A 15,822-nucleotide genomic window follows, 5' to 3' on the forward strand; every position below is an offset into this window, starting at 1 on the left:
CAAGTCCTCTGTTCTGAGAGGTAAAATTACTGTTTTTATGAATGGAGTCTGGTGGTTGTGAAGACAGCGATATAACAGCTTCAGTTCCCCGTCAGAAAGGGCTGTCTGATGGCGAGGTATATATTCTAAATATAGCGTACACTTACACTAACATCTACTGTAGGTAATACACTGACTATGGAGAAGTAGCTCATACAACTACACTAAGAAACACCTCGACTATCCCTTTAAGGGCTTGAAAGACAATTAACAAGACAAGATTTATTTTTTCAGATGTTCCTACATACATACAATACTTCTTCTTCAGGTGTCTAAAATTACACAAATTATCACTTTTTATTTGTATCCCAAAGAAATATTAAACCGTTTTAAAGGGTCACAGATGAAAAAGGGTTTCATGAAAAATTAGAGAATGACATTTAGACCAAACTGATGTCCACCTTCTCCGCTGACTCTAAATGTGTGTGTGTGTGTGTAAACTGTTCCTTTAAAGATCACCAGGTGTCGACCCCCTGCAGGTAAAGTACTGAACACACCACCTGTTGTTTGTCTCGTTTTCTACTCACTTTAGTTTTCCCTCTTTTAAAACGAGTGAAATAAATAAAGAGTCGGACCAAAAACAGCTCAGTGGTTCCTTCACATGTTAACTGAAGATCCACGAGCTGAAACCTAGAACATCTGATCTGAGGTCAGTGTTAACGTGTGCTGCACTGATCTGAGGTCAGGTGTTAATAGAAACTAAACTGCTCGTCTCGTAAAGTCTGTCGCTTCAAGTAGAGTTTTAATAAAGGTTGGTGGAGAAACCGCAGCAGGTCTGAGTGTTGTGATTATTGTACTTCTATCAGTAGTGGAAAGCACATTTACTCAAGTACTGTTTGAAGTACTTTGGAGCTAACAGACTTGTGGAACCTCGTCTGGAATAGGGAGACCGGGCTCTAGGTACGTGGAACGTCACTTCTCTGGCGGGGAAGGAAACGGAGCTGGAGCGGCAGGTGGAGCGGTACCAACTAGATATAGTTGGGCTCACCTCTCATAGCTCTGGTTCTGGAACTAGACTCCTGGAGAGGGGCTGGACTCTCGCCTTTTCCAGAGTTATATATCTGGTCTGGCCTGGGAAACGCCTGAGGGTCCCCCAGGAAGAGCTGGAAAGCGTTGCTGGGGAGAGGGACGTCTGGGATTCCTGCTAAACCTGCTGCCCCCGCGACCCTGCCCTGAATAAGAGGAAGAAAAAGGATGTTTGAAGTAATTTACTTTCTACTTCCCCTCCACTACATCTCAGAGGTAAATATTGAAGTTTTTACTCCTTTACATTTATCTGACAGCTTTAGTTGCTTTACAGATGACAGTTTTTCTCATCCCCCTTCCTGTCAGGTGAAAATTTATGATGTAACATTCACATTAATGCAGCAGTAATATGAATCCAGAAACATCAGCTATTGAAGGAAAACACGGACAGGAACATTTTACTGATACTTCTACTACTTTAACTAAATATAGATGATAATACTGACATACTTTTACTTCAGAACGGTTTAGAATGCAAGACTTTTACTTAAATAGTGGAGTATTTTCAGTACTTTTACTGCAGTAAAGGATCTGACTACTTCCTCCATCACTGATCATGATCACAGTATAATTACTGAACGCTCACAAGGAAACTGTTGAAATGACAAATTAATAACTTGATATTTTCCAACTATTAAGGGGAAAATAAGGTGATTAATTTCCACAATCACAGCATCCTGTTTTATATGTTGTGACACGTATATTTTCTACAGAATCTGTTGAGATGATGAACGGTACCGTCTGTTTACGATTAATTCAGCAAATAAAATACCTAATAAATCAAAGTTCTTCATCTCAAGGAAGAAAAGAATTACTCAAACCAATTAATCAATTATCAAAATAGTTGGCGATTAATTTAATAGTTGGTGATTAATCGATAAATCGTTGCACTAATTAATGCCATGACTTAGTGTGTGATGAGTTTCCTGATGTTAAAGCAGTGGACATCATGGAGGATGAGTCTCCAGCAGGACGGTAAGACAATATCAGTGGTTCTTCCTCTTTATCCACATTTATATACAGTACATGTTTTAAATTGTACATATTTTACTGCATTTTATTTTGGCAGTCATTGTTCGGCTGTTTGGTGCTCACACAATGTGTTTAACTAAGATCATGATTCTGTAGTGTAATATGTTGATGCACAGCAAACTAAGATGTTTTAGGAGTGAAATGTGTTGATACACAGCAAACTACGTGTGTTGGTAATGAGCTGTGATGTTTTTTTCCCTCCAGATGAAATTAATGAATAAATAATTTTCACAGTTCGTCAGTCTGACTGAAAGACAAACATCATTTTGTTTATAGACATTTTTCCAATGTTTTATTTTGTTCGACCGAAAAACAAAGCTCTTCAGTTTAAGACCAAAACAAACAGCAAATTCTCACAATATGTATATATAGATTTGTATATATTTTTGTATTATCTCAAAGAGCAAAATCATAATTTCTCCGTTTGTATTTTTAAGTTAAACTTTACTTATTTGTATTTATATATTTTATTACAATGTCATAACGTTACACAGCTCTGTTCACCGATTTCTGTCTTCTAGTAGATCTTATTGTTGGATTTTATTTTGGGAGTGTAAACGTATGTTTCCCCAGAGAATAAAGATAAAGTCCTCTGAATAGAGACACAGAGAGCGAACGTTGTTGAATTCATGTTTAAGAACCATTGATTGTTGTATGAAATGTGATGGATAATAAAGTCAGACTGAACTGAGTGATGGAGTGTTTCTGATGTTTCATTGCCACTAATTTGTTTAACGTATTAACGCAATTTGTGATTTTTAATTTGTGGCGGGGTCAGTGAAGATACTGTTTTCATATGAAACTAAAAAACCTAAAGAATCCATCGGTACCAACCATGTCATACTAGCTCGTCAGGAAGGAGGATAAATAACGCTCCAAAGTTACACTAAATTTTGACGAAGAAAAACTGTCATGGCCATTTTCAAAGGGGTCCCTTGACCTCTGACCTCCAGATATGTGAATGACAATGGGTTCTATGGGTACCCACGAGTCTCCCCTTTACAGACATGCCCACTTTATGATAATCACATGCAGTTTTGGGGCAAGTCATAGTCAAGTCAGCACACTGACACACCTACAGCTGTTGTTGCCTGTTGGGCTGCAGTTTGCCATGTTATGATTGGAGCATATTGTTTTATGCTAAATGCAGTACCTGTGAGGGTTTCTGGACAATATCTGTCATTTATCATTGTTTAGTGTTTTTTCCAATAATAAATATACACATACATTTGTATAAAGCAGCATATTTGTCCACTCCCATGTTGATAAGAGTATTAAATACTTGAGAAATCTCCCTTTTAAAGTACATTTTGAACAGATAACAAAATGTGTGATTAATTGTGATTAATCGTGATTAAACATTTTTTAAATGATTGATAACCCGTGATATTATATATAATACATAATGCAATACATAATGTAAGTGCTTATTATAGAGTAAAACACTATAGAATTTAAATAAAGTTCTGAGAGTTTGAACAAAAGAACCTGTGCCGTTAACAAACATTTAATTGGGATTTTCTAGAGCTTTCAACAGCGTATCATGGTCTTCACCAGTGGATGGAGTTCAACTAGTCAAGAATAAACTTTAACACTCAACATGATGAGGATGAAAGTATAATAAATTAGGTTTTATTTATTATTTCTGACTTTTAATGTGAGTTACTTGTTGGGAATGAGTTGCCATTTAAATGCTCCCTCCTACCCATAACTAACCAGTACATTCCCTCCAGTACTAGATAGATAGATATATAGATAGATAGATAGTAACTTTGTTGATCCCGAGGGAAATTCAAGTTTCCAGCATCACAGTTCCATAGTGCAAAACATGTTAGTAAAAAGGCAGTAAAAAAGTTAGTAGTGCAAAGTACAAAAAAATATACCAAATATAAAAATACAAAGAGATGAAGAAAACTGTTAAAACTGAATATAGTGCAGGGTAACAGCTGTGATACACAACTATTAAAAAAGTGAGTATAGTGCAGAAGAGACTGTTAAAACGGAATATAGTGCAGGGTAACTCCAGTAGCTTAGTCTATGAAAGTGCACTGTACTGTACTATTATGAGGTAGTTGTACTTTACTTATAGTATTAGTACACTGTGGTATATATTAAATGGTATATAGTGGTTTATGAGCTGTGGATAAAGGTGTTGTGTTGCTGGGGAAGACTGTGGTCCTTCCTCACCTCCCTTCATCCCTCATCCTCAGCCTCATCACCGAACTCACAGGCAGCCAATCAGAAAATTCCCTCCAGCAGCCAATCAGAAAATTCCCTACAGCGTTGCTAGGTAGAATGTGCGCGTCAGCAGCCAATGGGATGGCCCGGGCCGGGAGCGGAGACAGACCGAGAGAAGCGTCAGAGTCCCGGGGAGCAACATCACGGAGCCTCGGTGGAGACACGGAGCCTCACTGCAACAACCCACTTGAACTGTCAAGATGCCCAACAAGACCAAGAAGGAGAAGGTGAGCCGGCGGCTTCATCACACAGGATCAGTTCACAGTTTATTATAACATTATAACATAACGGCCCTGAAGCTTTAGATGACTTTATGATTTATCAGGTAGCAGGTTAGCTAACATAGCCAGCTAATATAAGCTAACATGCTAAGCTAACATGCTAAGCTAACATGCTAAGCTAACATGCTAAGCTAACCACTAGCAGGCTAGAGAGCAAGCTAACATAGCAAGCTAACCTGCTAAGCTAACGGCTAGCAGGTTAGCTAACATAGCAAGCTAATATAAGCTAACATGCTAAGCTAACATGCTAAGCTAACCACTAGCAGGCTAGAGAGCAAGCTAACCTGCTAAGCTAACGGCTAGCAGGCTAGCTAACATAGCAAGCTAACCTGCTAAGCTAACCTCTAGCTGCAGAGTTGCTAGCTGCATTATGAATGTGTTGAATCACAGTATCCTGTTAACGAACACACCAGCAGCAGCAGCAGCCTCTCTGTGTCCAGCTGTTAGAGGAGCTGGAGGGCTGGAGGGTTAGAGGGAGGCGTTAGCTGTCAACTAGCATCATGCTAACTAACTAACTGATTAACGGGCTGCTGCTGCTGGAGCTGCTGGGAGGAACCGCCGCTCTAACGGTTAACGGTTACCGGGTAACGGTTAACGGTTAACGGGTAACGGGTCAATTATTCACCCAGTAGAGAACAGGCCGATATAAGAGGGTGACTCATTCATTCATTCATTCATTCATTCATTCATGTGTGTGTGTGTGTGTGTGTGTTCGTTTAACAGGACAGATGTGTGATGCTAACCAGCTGTTAGCTCCGATAGACTCTGATTTTATTATCATGTGAAAACCATCTGATGACCTGCTGGTGTGTTTCTGTAGCTGTGCACATGACTGTCTGTATAATACTACACACAGCTGGAGGAAGTACCCCCCATCTTTTACTGCAGTAAAAGTACTAATACCAGACTGTAAAGATAAGATAAGATAAGATAAGATATTCCTTTATTAGTCCCGCAGTGGGTAAATGTGCAGTGTACAGCAGCAAAGGGGTGCAAAAAACAAGATTGCATCAGCTAACAAAGTGTAACAAAAGCAAGATATGAACCATTTAAAATGAAGGAAGTATGAAAATAGGAGTAGTTTATACAGTACTTTATATACTGCTGGTAGTTTAATCTATAATAATACATCATCATTTATTATTATATACTGCTGGTAATTTATTCTGTAATAATACATCATCATTTATTATTATATACTGCTGGTAATTTAATCTATAATAATACATCATCATTTATTATTATATACTGCTGGTAGTTTAATCTATAATAATACATCAGAATTTATTATTATATACTGCTGGTAATTTATTCTGTAATAATACATCAGCATTTGTTATTATATACTGCTGGTAGTTTAATCTATAATAATACATCATCATTTATTTATTATATACTGCTTGTACTTTCATCTGTAATACATCATTTATTATAATATACTGCTGGTAGTTTAATTTATAATAATACATCAGAATTTATTATTATATACTGCTGGTAATTTATTCTGTAATAATACATCAGCATTTGTTATTATATACTGCTGGTAGTTTAATCTATAATAATACATCATCATTTATTTATTATATACTGCTTGTACTTTCATCTGTAATACATCATTTATTATAATATACTGCTGGTAGTTTAATTTATAATAATACATCAGAATTTATTATTATATACTGCTGGTAGTTTAATCTATAATACATAATTTATTATAATATACTGCTGGTAGTTTAATTTATAATAATACATCAGAATTTATTATTATATACTGCTGGTAGTTTAATCTATAATACTAGAAAATAATGTATTATTATATAATGATGGTAGTTTAATCTATAATAATACATCAGCATTTGTTATTATATTCTGCTGGTAGTTTAATCTATAATAATACATCAGCATTTATTAGTTTATTATATTTTATATTAATAATCTGAATCTGTAAAGTAACTAAAGCTGTCAGGTAAATGTAGTGGAGTAGAAATAGAAAGTAGCAGAACATGGAGATACTCAAGTAAAGTACAAGTACCTTCAAATTGTATTTAGGTACAGTACTTGAGTAAATGTACTTAGCTAAACTGATATTATATTATATTATGCACACAGTATTCACAGTTAGCATGTTTGATTGAATGTGTTAAATCTGTTAACTTCTTTACATTCCTGCTGATTATTTTATTATAATTATTATTTTATTATTTATTTTATTATTTTCAATCACTGTTTACATTGATTTTCTTCCTTCCATGCAGCCATTGGTTTGAGATTTTCATTTCTGATTATTCCTTCATAAACGGATTAGTTGCACTGTATAATATTTCAGAAAACAGTGAAAAATGTCCAAGATTATATCTTTAAATGTCCAAAACCCAAATATATATTCAGTTGACTTTGATATAAACAGAAAAGCTAATAAATAAATAGTTGCAGCTCTTGTTAATTTCTACAAAAATCATCTTTAATAAGCTGTTGAACGTACAGTGTTAACCTTACTGACCTTGGAAAATCTTTACTCAAGGTCCATTTACTGTCTTTTTTCAACCACATTTCACCATCTGCACCAGCTGGTTGCATCAGTTTACATTCCTGTCATTGTGTACACAATTCTAATATTTTGTTGATTACCTTTATTGTTTTTATTTAGTTTTATTTGCACTCATTCCTAACAGTTTCCCTCGGTATAAATAAAGTTGATCTGATTGTATCTGGGTGTTGGTGGATGTTTGCTCAGTTGTCATGGAGATGGATGTGTTTATATCAGCGTCAGTCACATGACAACAGACCCCATGTCTCTGCTTAAAGCTAAACGCAGCTAAAGCTAGTCAGCGTTGAGACCAGAGTTGCAGCAGTTGGTTCAGTTACTCAGGGAAAATTAATCAGATTATCGTTAAAGAGCAAAAAAAATACCAAATCTGTGTTGGTTCCAGCCTCTCAGATGTGTTAATAGTTCATATCTTTGGGTTCACTAAAAACACATTGATTTTGACAACTGATTTGACAAGTATCAAACATTTAGAGCTGAAACGATCAGTCGATTAGTCGGTTGATAAGTCGATTAGTCGATCAACAGACAGGTGCTGAATATTCTCTGGTTTCAGCTTCTCTCTGTTTTATATCTCAATGAACTGAATCTGATTGACTAAACAATGTCACCTTGGACTGAAACAATAAGTCGATTAATCCCAAAGAATAATCAGCGACTAATTGATAATTAGAGTTTAGTTAGTTGAGCCCTAATAACATTTTGTCAACGTGTCACAGATATCTGCAGGTAGAAACTAGAGAATCATTGAACTCTTTTTCAACTCTCGAATATCATTTTAAAGTGTTTCATGTTCTCTGGTTGTAGCTTCTCAGATGTGAGGATGTGTTGTTCATATCACAGTAAACTGAATATATTTGTGTTATGGACTGTTGGTCGGACAAAACAAGACAATTGAAGACGTCACCTCGGGCATTTTTCTCTGTTTTCTGACATTTTATAGACCGACTCTGCCTGGAATATCCACCAATTTCAAAATGCTAAAAAATACAGTTTTTAAAATCCTTTTAGTAAATGTTGCTTCCACTTTCCTTGTGTGTAAACAGGAAACAACCAAATGTGCTAAAAGCAGCATGAAGAACAGTAACAGCAGTGGCGGCGGAGGTGGTGGCGGTGGTGGTGTCGGCAGTGGTGGGGGAAAAGATGCTGCTGCAGAGAACTCAGACGAGGTGAGTGTTTAGATATAAAATACATGGTGAGTCTGCAGGTCCACTGAAACGGTCTTAACTTGTAAACCTGTGTTTGTGTTCAGTCCCAGCAGCAGCAGAGTGGCAGTAAGCGTCCCAGTAACAGCACGCCTCCTCCCACTCAGCTCAACAAGATCAAATACTCTGGAGGTCCTCAGCTGGTGAAGAAGGAGCGTCGCCAGAGTTCATCTCGCTTCAGCCTGACCAAGAATAGAGAGCTGCAGAAGCTACCTGCACTCAAAGGTACACTAATGATAACCCGTCACTAACAGGGCTAACTCTAACCCTGTGGCTCAGTTTTAAAGCTAGAGTGAAGATACTGGTATCATATGGTGTTGTCCCGTCTTCCCCAGACTCCCCCCTGATTGAACGCGAGGAGCTGTTTGTCCAGAAGCTGCGTCAGTGCTGCGTCCTGTTTGACTTCGTCAGCGACCCGCTCAGCGACCTCAAATACAAGGAGGTGAAGAGGGCTGGACTCAACGAGATGGTGGAGTACATCACACACAACAGTGACGTGGTGACCGAGTGCATCTACCCCGAGGCCGTCTTCATGGTGAGCACACACACATGCACACCTCTCTCTTCATTTAACCACTCACTTCCTTCACTTAACCCTTTAAACATCAACCTCCCGCAGGCGGCGGGGGGAGATCGTTTGTAGCATTCTTTCTCTGAAAAAACACAAAGATGGTAATACAACAGTACACACACATTCACCACTGTGTGTGTGTGTGTAGTTTTCAGTGAACTTGTTCCGGACTCTTCCTCCGTCCTCCAACCCGACCGGAGCTGAGTTTGATCCTGAGGAGGATGAACCCACGCTGGAGGCTGCCTGGCCTCACCTGCAGGTACACACTCCAGTACTAATACCACCCTGTCAAATACTCTGTATTTGTATCTTGCTTCACCCCTCACTTCCCACGTACACACACTCTAACGATACGATCACACCAAGTGCGAAGCAAAGTTTTTACGTGGCGTGATTACATACAAAGTCAATCCAAAGAGGCGAATAGACACAAATTTGCCACGCGAATGGCGTGAATGACATGATGCGAACATGCAAAATTGGCGTCATTCTGAGGAAATAAATCTTGTATCTGTCTGTGATCACCCAGAGCTACGATAGTACATCATATCTGTACAGATGCATGTATAAATGTATGTGTATAAACCACAGACTGTCTCTGGTAGAAACAACAACGTCGCTGCCATATTTAGGACTTTATGTTGTGTGGTGATGAAGCAGCTGTATAGTCTGGCACTGATCCATCCAAACTCCATTCAGAAAACAAGCATTTTAAAAGTTGTTTGCTTGTCGTCTTGCGGACAGACCCGACAAAGCATGAATTCAGACTTTTTACAAATCAACATCATTATGTAGTTATTTCAGCATCCTTTTGATCCGTTTATTGCAATTAAATCACAGCACAATCTGTTTATTTTGGGTTCATACGGCAGTAGCGACGTGTGGCTGCTCTATATAGTCAGTGCATTGGCACTGTGTGTGAGTACAGCTCACCGCCGGATGATGTTATGAGCCCAGACACAACGGCGTTTGGTTTTCTGACATATCTGGGACTTCTACATGTACAAAGCAGCAACAGTGGTTATTTCTTCCATGGTTGATGGAGGAAAATGAAGGAGAGAAAAGTTGTTAGTATCTATGGAAACAAGCTCCTCCTCCTCTCCGGCGCATCTAGAAGGAAAATACACAAATGATAACGGAGGTCCAACTCGCGAGAGTAGAGTGAGGCGAAAATTTGAATATTCCAGTTTTCTTCTCGTATGTTTGTGAGAGTTTAGGGCTCCATGGCCCGACCTCGCCGTCGTCCACACAGTGTCTCAGTGTTGGTACTATCAGCTGTTTCCTCTCTGAGCTTCCTGCTCTGACGTCTCCTATGTTTCCACAGCTTGTCTACGAGTTCTTCCTTCGCTTCCTGGAGTCTCCAGACTTCGGGCCAAACGTCGCCAAGAAATACATCGACCAGAAGTTTGTAATGTCGGTAAGATGTGGCGTCTGAGCTTGAAAAGCAACGAGCCTGTAGAGTGATGCAGAACATGAGCTGACGTTGGGTTTAATGTTTGCGTTGAAGCTGCTGGAGCTGTTTGACAGCGAGGACCCCAGAGAGAGGGACTTCCTGAAGACCATCCTCCACCGGATTTACGGCAAGTTCCTCGGCCTCCGCGCCTACATCCGCCGCCAGATCAACAACATCTTCTACAGGTCAGAACACCAGCAGAACCAGACCCAATGCGCTGGAGTCTTAAAGCTAACCCCAATGTTCCCAGTCTGTGTGTCTAACTGGTGCTGTTTTACAGGTTTATCTATGAGACAGAACATCACAACGGCATCGCTGAGCTGCTGGAGATCCTGGGGAGGTAACATACTCACATTTACTGATATTATTAATGTAGTGAATGAATACAGGACAGAGGACGGTGTTTAACCATCTCTGTCTCTCAGCATCATCAACGGCTTCGCTCTGCCTCTGAAAGAAGAACACAAGATGTTTCTGATCCGAGTTCTGCTGCCGCTTCATAAAGTCAAGTCTCTGAGCGTCTACCACCCACAGGTCTGTCTGACTGTCTGTCTCTCTGTCTGTCTGTCTGACTGTCTCTCTGTCTCTCTGTCTGCACAATACCTAATAAAAACTGACATTGTGATATATTTTTTTCTGCATTATATTGCGATTAGGGGTGTCACAATTTCGATTCTAAATCGGAAATCGTTTGAAATCGTCTGTCTGTCTCTCTCTCTGTCTGATGTGAACCTGTCTGTTTCTCTTTGTCTGATGTGAACCCGTCTGTCTCTCTCTGTCTGTCTACAGCTGGCCTACTGCGTGGTCCAGTTCCTTGAGAAAGACAGCAGTCTGACGGAGCCGGTGAGTCTCCCCCCCTGTTTCCATGGCAACACCGCTGGTGATGGTTTCCATATTAACGCACAGAGGTTGTCTGACTGGCTGTTGGCCGTGACCTCTGACCCCTGCAGGTGATCATAGGGCTGCTGAAGTTCTGGCCCAAGACTCACAGTCCGAAGGAGGTGATGTTCCTGAATGAGCTGGAAGAGATCCTTGACGTCATCGAGCCCTCCGAGTTCGTCAAAGTCCAGGAGCCGCTCTTCAGACAGCTCGCCAAGTGTGTGTCCAGCCCACACTTCCAGGTACCAGAACCAGGACCGCAACCAGAACCAGAACCAGAACCTAGGGCTGCACATTTAATCCAATATTAATCACCATGTTGTCTTCACACAGTGAAATGAACACGATGGACTGTGACGTTTAAAATGCTCCACTCATATCAAACTAACAGCAGCCGCCATCCAGATGTTTTATATATTATTTATATATATGTTAACCTGATGATGATGATGATGATGATGATGTATGTGTGTACAGGTGGCAGAGAGAGCTCTGTATTACTGGAATAACGAGTACATCATGAGTCTGATCAGTGACAACGCCGCCAAGATCCTCCCCATCATGTTCCCCGCCCTCTACAAGAACTCCAAGAGCCACTGGAACAAGTAACACACACACACACACACACACACACACACACACACACACACACCCCCTGATCAATAACAGGATCAATACATTTTATAATCACATTCATTTGTCTACATGGTGTTGTTGGTGTGTCTCTATTAGAGGTGTAACCATAGAAATAAAACAGGAGTAGAAGCATCATTGAGCTGTCTGCTGTGGTCATGTGACTAGTACAGAAGAAAATGCCGATTGTTGTTAGTTGTCATGCTGTCAACAGAACCCACATAAAGTGTGTGGTCGCAGCTCGCCGGGAAGGGAACGGACGCAGCTCCGGAAACAGATGGCTGGCTAGGTAGCCAGTTAACGAGGTAGCCAGTTAACTAGGTAGGTAGTTAGCTAGGTAGCCAGATAGCTAGGTAGCTAGTTAGCTAGGTAGCTTGTCCCTAGGTGGAGGGATGGTTTACACCGGCTCATCGTTCGGCTCATTTTCCGTAATCAGTGCAGCACCACGGCCTGGCGGAGCAGCCAAAGAGATACCAACCCGCTGTCCGCTAGCTAGGTATCTTGCTAATTCCACCATGCTTCAATGGGGGAACTCACGCTTGTGAACTTTGGTTCCACATTACGTGCATCAATCTACATAGTGTGTATTGTGCGTGACGGAACACCAACCCTGATATATGTGGATAACACGCTGAACGGTGTTTCTCGAATGAAACTCCTGCTCCGGTTCCTCAGGACGATCCACGGGCTGATCTACAACGCTCTGAAGCTCTTCATGGAGATGAACCAGAAACTGTTTGACGACTGCACGCAGCAGTACAAGGCCGAGAAACAAAAGTAACTCGCACAGAAGCAGCATCTGTTTTCACCCTGAAACAACAACATGAAGTATTGATCGGTTTGTTTTATGTCTACAGAGAGAAATACAAGCTGAAGGAGAGAGAGGAGATCTGGCACAAGATAGAAGAACTGGCCCGACAGAACCCACAGGTACCTGTGTGTACATACCGATTCATTTCACCACTTTATTATTTTATTATTATTTGTTTGTGATCTTTTAAATGCTCTTCTGTTTGTTTTATTGTTTTTAATAAACTGTGTTCCCTTCTTTCAGAGCAATAAGCTTCATCCCCTCCGCCCAGGACTCCACCCACAGGATGAGGTCAGTCTGTTGTTATTAGTGTTTATTTAATATTATTAGAGTTGATTTAACATGATTAGAGTCTATTTAACAGTATTAGTTAAACATTATTAGTGTTTATTTAACAGTATTAGTGTTTATTTAACAGTATTAGTTTAACATTGTTAGTGTTTATTTAACATTATTAGTGTTTATTTAACATTATTAGTGTTTATTTAACAGTATTAGTTTAACATTGTTTGTGTTTATTTTAATTTTAATATTTAAATAATATTTTCCTAATATGTGAAAACTTCTGTGTGTATATTTGCAGTACATGTTGTACAGTGATAGTACTGTGGCTGTGTACTCGATGGAAACGGAGACTCCAACAGCTGAAGACATCCAGCTGCTGAAGAAGACTGTGGAGAGCGAGGCCTCACAGGTAATCAATCAGTCGATCAATTAACCAGTCAATCAGTCAAAATACACAACAGTAGACCCTGATCTCCTGACCCTCCTCCCTGATCACCTGACCCCCCCCCCCTGATCATCTGACCCCTCTCCCTGATCATCTGACCCCCCCTCCCTGATCACCTGACACCCCTCACTGATCACCTGACCCCTCTCTGTCTCCCCCCGCCCCCCCTCAGGGTCTGAAGGACCTGAAGAAGGACAAGGTCCTGATGAGGAGGAAGTCGGAGCTGCCGCAGGACGTCTACACCATCAAAGCTCTGGAGGCTCACAAGAGGGCCGAGGAGTACCTGACAGCCAATCAGGAGGCCCTCTGACCGGGGGGAGGCGGTCCCTTCTGAGCCTGACTCTGTCCGTCTCTCTGATTGGAGGACGTTGAAAGCTGTCGTGGTCAGATCAGGACGGAGCTGACGCTGCGTTCAAAGAAAAAACGAAACAACAAACCTTCTCACCTCTGACCCCTGGTGGCCGATAACAAGTAGGACACTGTGTAGACGTCTGTCCCGCGTCCTGTTTCAAACTGTGTCAGCGGTCATGTGACGATGACATCACCTCCAACACCTGCATCTGTTTTCATCTTTACCACAAAACGTCTCCGGGTGACCTGAACGCAGCCTTGGGCACACAAAGACTTAAGGTCCCTGAACGCATCACCAACGGGTCTTTTCCACTTCGGAAACGTAACGAGCTGTGAATGCACGTGTCGTCTCTGGTTCTGTGTTGGCGTCGTTTACCTGTGGCCATCCCAACAAATAATGCTCAGGCAACCTGCGCTTTGGCTCACCTCAAGACGGTCCGAGACCAGGTCCACACCAGAGTACGATTACTGCGTTCGCAACTGCCCAAACGGACAGCACCAGAGTACGATTACTGCGTTCGCAACCGCCCAAACGGACCGCACCAGAATACGATTACTGCGTTTGCAATGCAGAACCTTGTTGGTTCTGGTCGTTATGTTCCTGCTGTGGAAAAGAGCTCCACGTCTGTCCTGTGACACCTGAACGCAGCACAGATGAGTTCACTTACTCACTCAGCAGCTTCACTCACAGAGCCCCTCCTCCTCCACCTGACCCGACCAATCACCTGTCAGCATGGATCTGTGGCGGACTCGAGACTGAAGATGACGACGAGGAGACGCAGTGAATGTAGACGTCCAATCGGCATCCAACATGAGTCATGAGATGTTTGTCCGTCAGTCATGACGTCATCGACTTTAAACCAATGAGAGAAGTCGTTTCCTGTCAGAACGTCGCTTCAGTGTTTTGTTTTTTTGTCGTTTGTCCGCTGAAACGCGTAAAGAACAAAAAACGGAACGTTCTCCGTGTTTCTGTAGCTTCTCTCATCAGGTCAAAGGTCAAACACTAAATTCCCCATGACAGTTAAGGGGTTGTGGGAAAGTATGCAAACTGTAAAATACGTGTTTCCAGCTGATGTCTGGTGTGAAACTACAACCCCAAATGTCATAAGACGAGACGTCGTAACAAAGTCACTTTATAACAAATATTAATATTAATCACATTATAGCTAAATATCAAATTTAACATTTTTAACACCAAAAAACTGAAGTTTAAGACTTTACAAATTAAAAACTACAATCATTCTTTTTTTTAATACATCAGAAACCAGCCAATAAAAACAGTGTTTCCTTAATGTTAAATCTGACGTTTTCTCGTTACACATTAATGTAACTGAAGACTCAGATTTCCATGATCCTCTGCTGTCCGATCTGTATTTCAGTTATGTGCTACGTTTGTTACAAAGATAATCATTTTAAAATCATTTTGTTATTTATAAAGTTATCATGACGTCACACAGAATTAATTAGTTTTGCACGTCGTGAAAAGAATATTTCAGTATTTCAGGAGGTTACGTCACAAAGTGTCAATCAGCTCTGTGTCAACGTGTTGCGACATTTTATTAAATACAAATTATGTCTTAATTACAGTTAATGTCACAAAAGCAGCTCCATAATATTTTGGCTTTTTGTCACAAAAAATGTACTTAATATCACTTAAAAATCTCATAATGTAAAATTAAATGGAGTAAAATTGGGAGACAAAAATGCGATAAATGTCATTAATATTTAATTAATACCAAATTAAAGTGTATTTTTGGTAACGGAAATAGTTTAATAATAGTTAAAGGTCCAGTGTGTGTATTAGCAGAAATGGAATATAATATTCATAACATTAGACGTTTTGGGACCCAACCGTTCTGGTGAGCTCCCCGCCAACAGGAACGCTGAAGCGGCGTTAGCCGGCCGTGGCCACTCGCACGCGTCTCCAGCTGGGAGATCGGCAAGCTCGCTACATTCATTACTGTGGTGGCAGTTTCTGTTAAAACAAGACACAAACCAACGTAACAACTTGTCTTTCAGTGAATTTAA

The 15,822-nt window shown here is 40.5% G+C and overlaps 1 protein-coding gene and 2 long non-coding RNA genes across 5 annotated transcripts; 2 read left to right on the top strand and 1 right to left on the bottom strand.

Annotated features, from left to right (window-relative positions):
* Positions 1-71: 71 nt before the first annotated feature.
* On the top strand, positions 72-808 carry LOC119495582. The gene is made up of 2 exons (XR_005208516.1): positions 72-688; positions 721-808. It is a non-coding gene; the product is annotated as an uncharacterized LOC119495582 (long non-coding RNA).
* Positions 809-945: 137 nt separating this feature from the next.
* On the bottom strand, positions 946-5,272 carry LOC119495585. 2 transcript variants are annotated; one of them, XR_005208520.1, is made up of 3 exons: positions 4,959-5,272; positions 4,285-4,527; positions 946-1,211 (listed from the first exon to the last, which is right to left on the bottom strand). It is a non-coding gene; the product is annotated as an uncharacterized LOC119495585 (long non-coding RNA). The 2 variants fall into 2 exon arrangements; XR_005208519.1 differs by having other exon boundaries at positions 5,027-5,269.
* Positions 4,422-14,059, top strand: ppp2r5d (protein phosphatase 2, regulatory subunit B', delta). 2 transcript variants are annotated; one of them, XM_037782146.1, is made up of 17 exons: positions 4,422-4,562; positions 8,208-8,330; positions 8,414-8,591; positions 8,702-8,901; positions 9,086-9,196; positions 10,262-10,354; positions 10,445-10,575; positions 10,671-10,730; positions 10,816-10,924; positions 11,180-11,233; positions 11,341-11,511; positions 11,747-11,874; positions 12,578-12,679; positions 12,760-12,838; positions 12,957-13,004; positions 13,297-13,407; positions 13,616-14,059. In XM_037782146.1, exons 1-17 carry the CDS (start codon positions 4,536-4,538, stop codon positions 13,751-13,753), a joined length of 1,863 nt encoding a protein of 620 aa, XP_037638074.1. In that variant the 5' UTR covers positions 4,422-4,535; the 3' UTR covers positions 13,754-14,059. The 2 variants fall into 2 exon arrangements, with proteins under 2 accessions (XP_037638074.1, XP_037638075.1); XM_037782147.1 differs by having other exon boundaries at positions 4,423-4,562; positions 12,760-12,832.
* Positions 14,060-15,822: the final 1,763 nt, after the last annotated feature.

This window comes from Sebastes umbrosus, chromosome 10 (assembly GCF_015220745.1).
Source record: "Sebastes umbrosus isolate fSebUmb1 chromosome 10, fSebUmb1.pri, whole genome shotgun sequence".
Lineage (NCBI taxonomy): Eukaryota > Metazoa > Chordata > Actinopteri > Perciformes > Sebastidae > Sebastes > Sebastes umbrosus.

Bases quoted from the DNA above. Each gene is read 5' to 3' on its own strand.
- ppp2r5d (XM_037782146.1), top strand. From the start codon at position 4,536: ATGCCCAACAAGACCAAGAAGGAGAAG. The intron at 10,355-10,444 runs GTAAGATGTGGC...TTTGCGTTGAAG, and splicing joins ACCAGAAGTTTGTAATGTCG to CTGCTGGAGCTGTTTGACAG. The intron at 10,925-11,179 runs GTCTGTCTGACT...GTCTGTCTACAG, and splicing joins TGAGCGTCTACCACCCACAG to CTGGCCTACTGCGTGGTCCA.